The 12,448-nt window shown below is 53.6% G+C and overlaps 1 protein-coding gene across 1 annotated transcript in view; it reads left to right on the top strand.

Annotated features, from left to right (window-relative positions):
- PPL (periplakin) overlaps positions 1–12,448 on the top strand; it is a 65,088-nt gene that overhangs the window by 35,884 nt on the left and 16,756 nt on the right. The window contains exons 2-8 of the mRNA XM_023225822.3: positions 301–400; positions 7,400–7,554; positions 8,924–9,044; positions 10,354–10,479; positions 10,572–10,613; positions 12,057–12,218; positions 12,321–12,428. Coding sequence (XP_023081590.2) covers positions 301–400; positions 7,400–7,554; positions 8,924–9,044; positions 10,354–10,479; positions 10,572–10,613; positions 12,057–12,218; positions 12,321–12,428 — 814 coding nt within the window. The remainder of the gene's footprint in view (positions 1–300; positions 401–7,399; positions 7,555–8,923; positions 9,045–10,353; positions 10,480–10,571; positions 10,614–12,056; positions 12,219–12,320; positions 12,429–12,448) is intronic.

Raw genomic sequence — 12,448 nt, 5'->3', positions numbered from 1 at the left:
GGGAGGGGGTGGTGGGGGGGGGGCGGGAGCCGGGCCACTGCCCCCGGGCGGGGGCGAGAGAGAGACCCCCTAAAAAAAAAAAAAAAAAAAAAAAAAAAATTGGAGGCTGACCCCTGCCAGGCGCTCTTTGTGGCTTTAGTGACGTTGCCCTACGGGAACAGCCCAAGTACCTCAAAGGCTCTGTGGGCAGCTCCTGCTCAGAGCACGGGGCCAGGGACAGCCAGAGGATGGGGTGCTGGTAGGGGCACAGCCCCCACCCACCAGGCACCCCACCCATCTCCCCTCGGCTTCTGCCCGCAGCATCTCTAACAAGGAGCTTTCGGAGCTGATCGAGCAGCTGCAGAAGAATGCCGACCAGGTGGAGAAGAACATCGTGGACACGGAGGCCAAGATGCAGAGTGTGAGTGCCCCGTTCCCACCCGCGTGCCCCGGTGCTACCAGCCCCGTTCAGGACCGGGGTCTGTTCGGAATCAGTGATTGTCACCCAGGGGTGATTCTGGCCCCGAGGGAACATGCAGAGACATTTTGGTTTTCACTGCCTGGAAGGAAGGTGCTCCTGGCGTCGGTTGGGGAGGGGAGACGGGGATGCTGCTGATCACCCTACCATGCAGTGTAGGGCAGGGGTGCCGAGGTCAGGAAGCCCTGCTCTGCGAGAGGAGCCTGGCCATTGCTGTTAATACCAGTACCTGCTGGATACTAAGTTCCTCCCACTTCCTGGGCCCTGTACAAAGCATCTCCTGCCTGGAGGACTGCCATGGGGTCAGGCTCTAGGGAAGCAGCCCAGCCTTGTCCTTGCTGGGTGACCTTGGGCAAGCGAGTCTTTGCACCTCCCCATGAATGGGATTCTCTCTCACCGGGCAGGAGTGATTTTTCCCACCTGGCGGGGTGGTTGTAAAGATTAAATAGATTATTCAGGTACAGTGCAGAGCTACTCTCATCAATATCAGTCTCACTGCTCGTCCTGCTGCTGCCAGCACTCAGGGTGCAGGGCTTCCTCCGCCGTTTTTTGTTTTTTTTTTTGAGACGGAGTCTCGCTCTGTCACCCAGGCTGGAGTGCAGTGGCCGGATCTCAGCTCACTGCAAGCTCCGCCTCCCGGGTTTACGCCATTCTCCTGCCTCAGCCTCCCGAGTAGCTGGGACTACAGGCGCCCGCCAACACGCCCGGCTAATGTTTTGTATTTTAGTAGAGACGGGGTTTCACCGTGTTAGCCAGGATGGTCTCGATCTCCTGACCTTGTGATCCGCCCGCCTCGGCCTCCCAAAGTGCTGGGATTACAGGCTTGAGCCACCGCACCCGGCCCCTCCTCCGCCGTTTTTGGAGAAGAGAGAGAAAATAGCTAGGTAAAATCACTTTCCCCGCTCTGTGCCTCAGTTTCCCCTTCTGTAACATGGGGATAACTGCCCGGTGGACTCAACGGCACGAAGCCTCTGTACCCTGCGGGACTCATAAGCCTCTGGAGTGGTCACCTCTTCGAACCTTCCACCAGCGTCAGCCTGGTGCGATTGGGTTGATGCCCGTTTTGTACTGGAGCAGTTGAGGTTCAGAATGGACTGAGGTGATGAGTCAGTGACAGAGATGGTGCCAGCATCGGCCCAGAGGTGGAGTTACCAGATTTAGCAAATAAAATACAAGATGCCCAGTTACATTTGAATTTCAGAACACAAATCATGTCTTAGTAACAGGAAAGCCCATGTATTATTAGGGAAAGGCTTATGTTTATCTGAAATTCAAGTGTAACTGGTGATCTGTATTTCATCTGGCGTCCCTATGCGGGAGATGACTGAGAGGTGGGACCAGGCCACGTGCGTAATGACTCACGCCGCTGTAATCCCAGTACTTTGGTAGGCCGAGGTGGGCAGATCACTTGAGGTCAGGAGTTTGAGACTAGATTGGCCAATATGGTGAAACCTCATCTCTACTAAAAGTACAAAAATTAGCTGGGCGTGGTGGTGCACACCTATAATCCCAGCTACTCAGGAGGCTAAGGCAGGAGAATCGCTTGAACCTGGGAGGCGGAGGTTGCAGTGAGCCAAGATCATGCCACTGCACTCCAGCCTGGGCAACAGAACAAGACTCTGTCTTGAAAACAACAACAACAACAAAGAAAGCTGGGACCAGAGGAGTGGGAGGCTGAAGGTGGGGAGGTCAGGAGGGAGGACAGGGTCTGCCCAGGCCCAGCCATAGTTGTCCAACCCCCTGGCTGCCCTTGATGGCCCAGTTGCCCACCCTCTGAAGGCCTGTCCACAGCAGCCAAGAGACCCAAGGTGGTGGGTGGGCTGGGGTGGGCACAGTCCACGGGGGTGCAGGGGGCAGGTAAGTGGACACTGTTCTCTGCCACCAGCTGTCCCCTGCAGCGGCCCCAGGAGTGGGCTTGCCCTGGCCTCCTTCCTGGGGTCCCGCCCTCCATGTCCTCCTGGGCCTCCACCTCCTGCCTCCCTGGCCTCTACCTGGCCACCTCACACCTGTTCCCTCCTGTCAGTTCCCTTTGTCATTTGCAGTTTCATCCCCTGCCATCTGAGGCCCCCTCTGGTGGTGGATTTTTTCTTTCTTAAATGAAAAACATCTTTTGGGGGTGTGTCTCTTTTTTCCTCATAGTAAAAATAATATGTGTTCGTCACACACATTTCAGGACGGATAAACAAGCATAACAAAGTAAATTAAAATCATGAGCCAGGCACAGTGGCTCGCGCCTGTAATCTCAGCACTTTGGGAGGCCTTGGCAGGCAGATCACCTGAGCCCAGGAGTTTGAGACAAGCCTGAGCAACGTGGTGAAACCTCGTCTCTACAAAAAATATGAAAAATTTGCAAGGTGTGGTGGTGTGTGTGCCTGTAGTCCCAGCTCCTTGGGAGGCTGAGGTGGGAGGCTCACTTAAGCCCAGGAGGTTGAGGCTGCAGTGAGCTGAGATCACACCACTGCACTCCAGTCTGGGCAGCAGAGGTAGACCCTGCCTCAGTCAATCAATCAGTCAGTCAATAAACTCAATTATGTAGAATTCCACCACCAGAGGTATCTATTGGCTGTTAACATATTGGTGTATATCTGACCTTTGTGTGTGTGTGAGAGAGAGAGAGGGAGAAAGAAGGAAGAGGGTTTAACCTTCTCGTTTTATTTCCCTGGAGTAATGACTTGAAATAGGTAATTTTGAACCATTTTTGTTTTATTTTTTGCAGAGACAGAGGTCCTTGCTATGTTGTCCAGGCTGGTCTGGAACTCCTGGCCTCAATCCATCCTCCTGCCTCCGCTTCCCAAAGTGCTGGGATTACAGGCGTGAGTCACTGTGTGCTTGGCCTGAACTATTTTTTCTTTCTTTCTTTTTTTTTTTTTTTTTTTGAGACAGTCTCACTCTGTCGCCCAGGCTGGAGTGCAGTTGTGCTATCTCGGCTCACTGCAACCTCCGTCTCCCGGGTGCAAGCGATTCTTCTGCCTCAGCCTCCCAAGTAGTTGGGACTACAGGCATGCACCACCACGCCCAGCTAATTTATTTATTTATTTGCTTATTTTCAGTAGAGATAGGGTTTCACCATATTGGCCAGGCTGGTCTCGAACTCCTGTCCGCGTGATCCGCCCACCTTGGCCTCCCAAAGTGCTGGGATTACAGGTGTGAGCCACTGTGCCTGGCCTATTTTTTTTAACTTCAACTGAACTCACTTGAAAAAAGAAGCTAGGCTTTGAAGACTACCTGGGTCACACAATCTTTTTCTTGTTTTCTTTTTGCTAAAGATACTACTATTTATTTCATTTCCCAGAAGTGCTCTTGAATTTCCCATTTTTTTTAATTGAGGGGAGATTCACGTAACATAAAATTAACCGTGTAGTGTGTGCAGTTCAGTGGCATTGAGTACATTCCCAACGTTACACAACCATCACCTCGATCTAGTTCCCAAACATTTCCCTTATCCCAGAGGGAAACCCCACACCCTTAACAGTGACTCCCCGCCTCCCCTTTTCCCCGGCAGCCACTCATCTGATTTCTGTCTCTGTGGATTTATTTATTCTGGATATTTCACAGAAACAGAATCATACGCTGCATCACACGTTTATTCAAATGCTAAACAGGCAGAAAACCGTACAGTGAACACCCATATCCAGCCACCCAATACGCCCAATAATGTCTGCTGAACTGGTTTTATCACGCATCTGTATGTGTGTGTGTGTGTGTGTGTGTGTGTGTGAGAGAGATTTATTAGATATATCAGTCCCTATAATTTTTTATTTTATTTTTTTATTGAGACAGGGTCTTGCTCTGTCACCCAGGCTGGAGTGCAGTGATGCAATCATGACTCACTGAAGCCTCAGCCTCTTCGGCTCAAGCAGTCCTCCCACCTCAAGCTCCCAAGTAGCTGGGACTACAGGTGCATGCTACTATGCCTGGCTAATTTTTGTATTTTTTTTTTTTTTTTTTTTTTTTAGAGATAGGGTCTCACTATGTTTCCCAGGCTGGTCTCCAACTCCTGAGCTCAAGCAATCCTCTAGCCTGGGCTTCCCAGAGTGCTGGGATTATAGGCGTGAGCCACTGCACCTGGCCCCTGTGACTTAAAAAAACTTTTTTAAATAACTTATATAAACTGTAGAGAAGTGTCTACATTCGAAGACTTCATCTGGGTGAATTTTTGCATCAGTAGATACCCAGATAACCACTGTCTGGGGCAAGATGGATAACACTGTCTAGAAAGCCCCCTGGCCATCTCCCCAGTTGATATCCCTCAGAGGTCAACCCTATGCTAATCTCTCTCACCATCAGTCAGTTCTGCCTGCCTTTGACCTTCTGAACACTAGCCTCCCTCAGCTAGTGTTCACTTTCTCTCTCAGCCAGTGTTTTGAGAGAACTTGCATTCCCACTGGGCACCTTCATGAATTAGGCAATGATTAATGGACTTCCTCCTTTTGCAAAATTAATCTTTGATCTGCAGCTCAGGGAAGCCGGTGATAACGGAGTGAATAAAATTCCACTCCAAGTCAAGAAGCTGATGTTTTGTTGTAATTAACACACACCAGCCTACCCCAGGGTTCCAGTGGCTTTTTGGATTGGTTGGTTTGTTTGAGGTAGGGTCTCGCTCTGTCGCCAAGGCTGGAGTGCAGTGGTGCAGTCTTAGCTCACCGCAGCCTTGAACTCCTGGACTCAGATGATTCTCCTGCTCCAGCTTCCTGAGTAGCTAGGACTATAGGTGCATGCCATCACACCCAGCTACCTTTTAAAAATATTTTTTAAGAAATGGGGTCTCACTCTATTGCCCAGGCTGGTCTTGCACTCATGGGCTCAAGCAGTCCTCCCACCTCAGCCTCCCAAAGTGTTAAGATTACAGGTATGAGCCACTGTGCCTGGCCTCCATTGGCTTTTCGAGACATCAGTCTCACCTCCAGTCCCCTGGGGAGCCAGGCCTGTTCAGCCTTCAGCCCTTCCAGACTTAGCCAGGCAAAGACACTCTTGACACATTTTCTTCCTCCAAGAGGAAGCCAAGTCTTTACTTCATACCAGGCACCACGTCGCCCCTGTGTATTTCTTATTTTTCTTCCTTTGGCGTTTTCTTTTTTTAAAAAAACTTCATGGAGACATATTTCACTTTAAAAATGCTCCCACTGTCAGTGTGCAAGTTAATGATTTTGAGGCCGGGCGCGGTGGCTCAAGCCTGTAATCCCAGCACTTTGGGAGGCCGAGACGGGCGGATCACGAGGTCAGGAGATCGAGACCATCCTGGCTAACAGGGTGAAACCCCGTCTCTACTAAAAATACAAAAAACTAGCCGGGCGAGGTGGCGGGTGCCTGTAGTCCCAGCTACTCGGGAGGCTGAGGCAGGAGAATGACGTAAACCCGGGAGGCGGAGCTTGCAGTGAGCTGAGATCCGGCCACTGCACTCCAGCCCGGGGGACAGAGCGAGACTCCGTCTCAAAAAAAAAAATGATTTTGAGGAACTTTAGCAAGGGATGGAGCCACGCCCAAGAATCAGTTTCAGAATATTTTCATCCCGCGCAAGATCTCTTGTGCCTATTTACGGTTAATACCTCTTCCCAGCCCTGCTGCAGGCAACCGCTAAGAGACAGAGACTTTCTGTCTCTCTGAACTTGCCTGTTCAGGACACTTCACATCAGTGGATCCCACACCATGTGGACTCTGTCGGGCTTCTTTCCCTTCGAATCACGTCTTCCAGGCTCGTTCAGATGGAGCACAGTCCGTAGTTCCTGCTCTTTGTTACGAAGTGGTATTTCTCAGTTCACTTCACAAAGTGGGTATTTTCCTTACGCCCACTGTAGAGATGGGAATGCTGAGACCCAGCTAGGGGAAGGGACCGGGGGCCGCCTCTGAGTGCCCCGGCGTCAGCCAACCTGCACTTAGTCCCCACACTGACATGTCACTGCCTCCCCTGTGGGACTAGGGGTGCCTCAGGGATTCATCCCCAGGACCTGGCATGGTGCAGACTCACGGCCAGGCTTCTCGGATACTGACACAGCGAATTAACCCGCTGTGTTTAGAAACCTACTGTCCCGGCTGCCATCCATTGCTCTTCCCTACACGAACAGAAGCCCTGTACTCATCAGCAACCGTCGATGGGCCCTCTCAGATATCCCCCCCGCTCTGTTCCTTCTTGCTGGTGCCACCTCTCTGTCACCTGGCTGCTGCCATAGACCACTGCCTGCCCTCCCAGCCCACACCCTTGCTGCTGATGTCCTCTCTCAGCAGAGCCCATGGAGGCATCGCCTTAAAGCACAAATGGAGCTGTGCGGGATCCCTCCTTGCAGCTGTTCTGTGCTCTGGCCCTCCCCGCCTGCCCTGTTTCTTCCCTATCCACAGCGGCCTTTTCACTACGGCTCAGTCGTTGCTCGCTCTTTCCTGCCCCAGGACCTTTGCACAGGCTGTCCCTGTGCCTGGAACACCTGTCCCTTTCATCCTTTGTTCTTAGCTTGTGTCTCCGCTGCAGAGAGGCTTCCCTGACCACCAGAGCTGAAGTAGGTCCGCTCGTTCTGCCTCTGGGGCGTTTCTTTCGTAAACACTGACTTGGAGGGACTTGCAGTCACCTCCGTGAGGCTCATCCTTTGGCCTTCCTGGTGGCCTCGCAGACTGGGCTGTGAGTGCTGGGCAGGGAGGCCGTGTCTCTTCCGTTCACAGCTGTGTCCCACCACCTAGCATACAGTAGGCACTTGAGCTCTGTTTGCTGGGTGGCTGGAGGACAGGCTGGACGGGCGTAAGGAAAATATCCGCTTTGCAAAGTGAACTGAGAAATACCACGTAGCAGCAAAGAGATGGAACTACTGACCACGCTCCCTCTGGACAAGCCCAGAAGATGTTATTCAAAGGGAAAGAAGGGGAGCACCTTGCTGATCCCTTTCTTTCCACCCTTCCCATTGCCACCGTGCCCGCTCTCGGCTTCTGTCCATTGTCCCTCTCTCATGGCCCTCACAGGATCTGGCTCGGCTGCAGGGGGGACGGCAGCCTGAGCACCGGGACGTGACCCTGCAGAAGGTGTTGGACTCCGAGAAGCTGCTCTATGTGCTGGAGGCGGACGCGGCCATTGCCAAGCACATGAAGCACCCACAGGGGGACATGATTGCTGAGGAGTAGGTCCCTTCGGCTTCTTATCCCAGGGGAGCCACTGGGGGCTGTGGGCCAGGGCAGGGGTCCTGTTCAGCATTTGGGAGCCCGAGTCAGGGGTCATCAAGGGCTAACTAGGTGCCAGGCACGTGCCGAAGGCTTCACACGATCCTCTTTTTTTTTTTTTTTTTTTTTTTTGAGACAGAGTTTTGCTCTTGTTGCCCACGCTGGAGTGCAATGGTGTAATCTCGGCTCACCGCAACCTCTCCCTCCACGGTTCAAGCAATTCTCCTGCCTCAGCCTCCCAAGTAGCTGGAATTACAGGCGTGCACCACCACGCCCGGCTAATTTTTGTATTTTTAGTAGAGACAGGGTTTCTGCGTGTTGGTCAGGCTGGTCTCAAACTCCAGACCTCAGGTGATCCGCCCGCCTCGGCCTCCCAAAGTGCTGGGATTATAGGTGTGAGCCACCTCGCCCGGCCTCACGTGATCCTCTTGATGACCCTGTTTTACAGTTGGGGAAACCGGGGCTCAGGGAGTTGATATCCCTTGTTCTGGAGCCACCAGGCTGACCTGTGAGCTTTTGAGCGAGCTCTCCCGCTGCCTGGTGCCCTGTCCCTGGCTTCCTTGGCTCACAACTCCCGGTTCAGTTTATCCTGGATGGATCAAACTCCCTGACTCCTGCCTTGTCCCGTGCCCCACCTCCACCCCGGCAAGGGCAGGGCTCTCTCGGTGCCCCACGACCCTCGGCACTTGTCCTTGGCGTGGCATGCACCACCCCGTGGGCCCTGCTGGGTGGCAGATTCCAGAAAACAAGATCCTTCCTGCTTATTCCAGAACCTTCTATGGTTCTGGGCACATAGTAGGCTCTCAGGAAACTCTGATGGGGGAAGGAAGGTTGATGGAAAGTGGGTGGGGCCAGGCACGGTGACGCATGTCTATAATCCCAGCACTTTGGGAGGCCGAAGCAGGCAGATCACCTGAGGTCGGGAGTTTGAGACCAGACTGACCAACATGGTGAAACCCTGTCTCTAATAAAAATACAAAATTAACCAGGTGAGGTGGCGCATGCCTGTCATCCCAGCTACTCCAGAGGCTGAGGCAGGATAATCGCTTGAAACCGGGAGGTGGAGGTTGCCATGAGCTGAGATCGTGCCACTGCACTCCAGCCTGGGTGACAGAGCAAGACTCTGTCTCAAAAAAAAAAAAAAAGAAAGAAAGAAAGAAAGAAAGTACGTGGGAGGAGGGGTGACAGGATGCCCTGATTGTCTGGAACCAAAGGCCATGGTCACTGTGTCCTTCCGGACACTGAGGCCAGGGTTTGGGTGGGAGGCCCCTTGTGGGGTACAGGCAGTGCCAACCAGCCCCACTAAGCGGGCAGCCTCTCTCCCATCAGTATCCGCCAGCTGAAGGAGCGCGTGACCAACCTGCGCGGGAAACACAAGCAGATCTACAGCCTGGCGGCAAAGGAAGTGGACCCACAAGTCAACTGGGCGGCGCTGGTGGAGGAGAAGCTGGTATGGCCTGGACTGGGCCGCCGGCTGCAGGGCTTCAGCTGGGGAGGGGGCCATGCGTGTGCAGGGAGAGCCTCACCGTGTAATGGGCATCCTGGGTCTTACCAGGGAGACAGCCGTGGTCCTGGTGATTTTCCAGTGTGCCTGTGAGAGGAGCGAGGCTCAGAGAAGTGCAACGCCAAGGCAGGGTCACACAGCTCGAGCGGTGGAGATTTGGACTCTGTCCCATCAGCCACACCTCACTGCTGCTCCTGAGTCCCACTTTCCAGCCCTGGCATGTTGGGGTCCTGGTGACATTTTGTGGGCAGGCTGGGGCAGGAGGGGCCAGACTTCTGGCCTGTCGCTCCCTTTCCTGGCCCCCGCCACAGAGAAGCATGCAGCCACTGCAGCTAGGTGTCCCAGGTTCGAGCCTCAGCTTCCCCAATTTTATTTATTTATTTATTTAATCATTCATTCATTCATTCATGAGACAAGGTCTCACTCCGTCGCCCAGGCTAGAGTGCAGTGGCATGATCATGGCTCACTGCAACCTCAATTTCCCAGGCTTAGGTGATCCTCCCACCTCAGCCTCCCAAGTAGCTGGAATTACAGGTGCGCGCCACCACACCTGGCTAATTTTTTGTATTTTTATAGAGACGAGGCTTTGCCACATTGGCCAGGCTTGTCTCAAACTCCTGAGCTTCCCCAATTTTATTATTTATTTATTTATTTATTTATTTTTGAGACAAGGTCTTACTCTGTCTCCCAGGCTGGAGTGCAGTGGCATGATCACGGCTCACTGCAGCCTCAACTTTCCAAGCTTAGGTGATCCTCCCACCTCAGCGTCTCAAGTAGCTGGGATTACAGGTGCATGCCACCACACCTGGCTAATTTTTTCTATTTTTGTAGAGATGGGGCTTTGCCACATTGGCCAGGCTGGTCTCCAACTCCTGGGTTTAAGTGATCCGCCCCCCTTGGCCTCCCAAAGTGCCGGGATGACAGGTATCAGCCACCATGCCTGGCCAGCTTGTCCACTATTAGTGGCATGACCCTGGGCAGGTGACTTGTCCTCACTCAGCCTCTGTGTCCTCATCTGAGAGATGGAACAGTAACCATGTGGACCTCTGAGGCTCTGTGAGATGAAAGATGACACCGGTCAGTGCTCAGCAAACGGAACTTCAGGGTTGAAGGTGTGGCCGGCATCTCCCTGTGGCTCTGCGAGGCCCCATGAAAAAGAGAGCACCATCATGCCCACCCGAGGCTCCTGGGGTGGCCGCACATCCCCAGCCCTTAGCCCACCCTCTCCCTATTGCTTCTCTGCCCTCCCGGCCAGGACAAGCTGAGCAGCCAGGGCTTTGGGACTGACCTGCTGCTGGTGGACCACCAAGTAGAAGAGCATAACATCTTCCACAACGAGGTCAAGGCCATCGGGCCCCACCTGGCCAAGGACGGGGTCAAGGTGGGGCGTGTGCTGGTGTGGTGGGGACCCAGGGATGGAGGGGGCCGCGCCTGCGTCCTGGCCCTGACCCGTGCCCTCGGCTCTGTCCTCAGGAGCAGAACAGCGAACTTCGGGCCAAGTACCAGAAACTGCTGGTGAGGAGCTCCCTGGGGGAAAGGCATCGTGGGGAGAGGAGAGGATGGGAAGCTTGGAGTCGGCGGGGACAAGGATGTATTCTTTTAAAAATGACACAGGCAGCTGGGCATGGTGGCTTGGGCCTATCATGCTAGCGCTTTGGGAGGCAGAAGCAGGAGGATCACTTGAGCCCAGGAGTTTGAGACCAACCTGGGCAACATAATGAGACTCCATCTCTACAAAAAATGTAACAGTTAGCGGGGCTTGGTGGCATGCTGTGGTCCCAGCTACTTGGGAGGCTGAAGTGGGAAGATCGTTTGAGTCCAGGAGGCGGAGGCTGCAATGAGCTGAGATCATGCCACTCCACTCCAGCCTGGGAAACGGAGCAAAACCCTGTCTTTAAAAAAAAAAAAAAAAGAAAAGCATGCAGTGAACGTTTCAATCAGGAGAGGGGCTGAGGTGGGAAGACACGTGCCCCAGCCTCCTCCTGAGCGACTGCCAGGTTTACCCTGGTTGCTCAGGGAAAAGCCTAATAGACCCCAAGGGTACAGCCTGTCCTGCTTATTTCTTTATTAAGTATCTGCTGTGTGCCAAGTAGGATGCCACTTGCTTTCTTTACAAAAGCTTTCCATTTTCCTTTCCAAACCTTTAAAGGATGCATTGTTTTAAAAATTGCGTGTGTGTTACGCAAATACTTTCTTGTTGCGGATGTTTCAGACATCTCAGAGAATGCAGAGGCAGCACTGTGTCGCTGCAAGGAGCCATGCTGCCTCTGCTCCTTAGTGTTACTGGTGCCACCTTCAGCGAGTTACTTAGCCTCTGTGAGCCTCAGTTTCCTCATCTGTGAAATGGAGGTCCTACCTGTTCCTGTCTCACAGGGTCGCTTTGAGGATGAAATGAGTCAATGTTGCAGAAGTTCGTAGCGCAGTGCTGGCTCGCAGAGGGCCCCATGTACCAAAATGCAAACATCCCTCCTTTCTCTTGCACCCCCGCTTCTCAGACGTAAAGTGGTGCTTTCCTTCCAGCCCTCTGTAAGACGATGGTGATAAAGATCGAAGTAGAAGCTATAGTTACTGATATTTGTTGAGCACCAACTAACTATATGCCAGTCTCTGTGCACTGTGAGGTCAGGACTTTGATCATCCCCATTTACAGATGGGCAAACTAAGTCTTCACAAAAATGTCAGTTCCGCAAGGGTGTCTGCTGGCAGTGTCATTCACTGCTGTATACCCAGTGCCTGGAGCCGTGTCCAGCGCGTAGGAGATGCTCAATCGACATTTGCTGAATGAATGAATGAGTTTCAGGGGGTCAGGTGACTTGTCTAAGGGGGCCTGGCCTGGAAGTGGCTAAGCTGGGCTTGTCCTCAGGCCGGCCATAGCTGGGCCCTGCAGGAGGTGGGGAAGGAAGCGAGCAGTGGCAGTGGGCTGAGGACGCAGCCCTGTGCTTGCCCCGGCCCCTTCAGGCAGCATCACAGGCCCGGCAGCAGCACCTGAGTTCACTGCAGGACTACATGCAGCGCTGCACCAACGAGCTGTACTGGCTAGACCAGCAGGCCAAGGGCCGCATGCAGTACGACTGGAGTGACCGCAACCTCGACTATCCCAGCCGCCGGCGCCAGTACGAGGTGGGCGCTGGGGGCCTGGGGCGTCAGGGAGGAGGCAGCCCTGGAGGGAGCACAGGCCCGTCAGGCCGGGCACTGAGGCCCCTCCACTGCCCCCCACTGCAGAATTTCATCAACCGGAACCTGGAGGCCAAAGAGGAGAGAATCAACAAACTGCACAGCGAGGGTGACCAGCTGCTGGCAGCCGATCACCCCGGGAGGAACTCCATTGAGGTGTGTGCACCCCAAGACCA

The sequence above is a fragment of the Piliocolobus tephrosceles genome, chromosome 17 (assembly GCF_002776525.5).
Source record: "Piliocolobus tephrosceles isolate RC106 chromosome 17, ASM277652v3, whole genome shotgun sequence".
NCBI lineage: Eukaryota > Metazoa > Chordata > Mammalia > Primates > Cercopithecidae > Piliocolobus > Piliocolobus tephrosceles.
The sequence above is the reverse complement of the archived record's forward strand: the minus strand, read 5'-3'. Positions and strand labels throughout refer to the sequence as shown.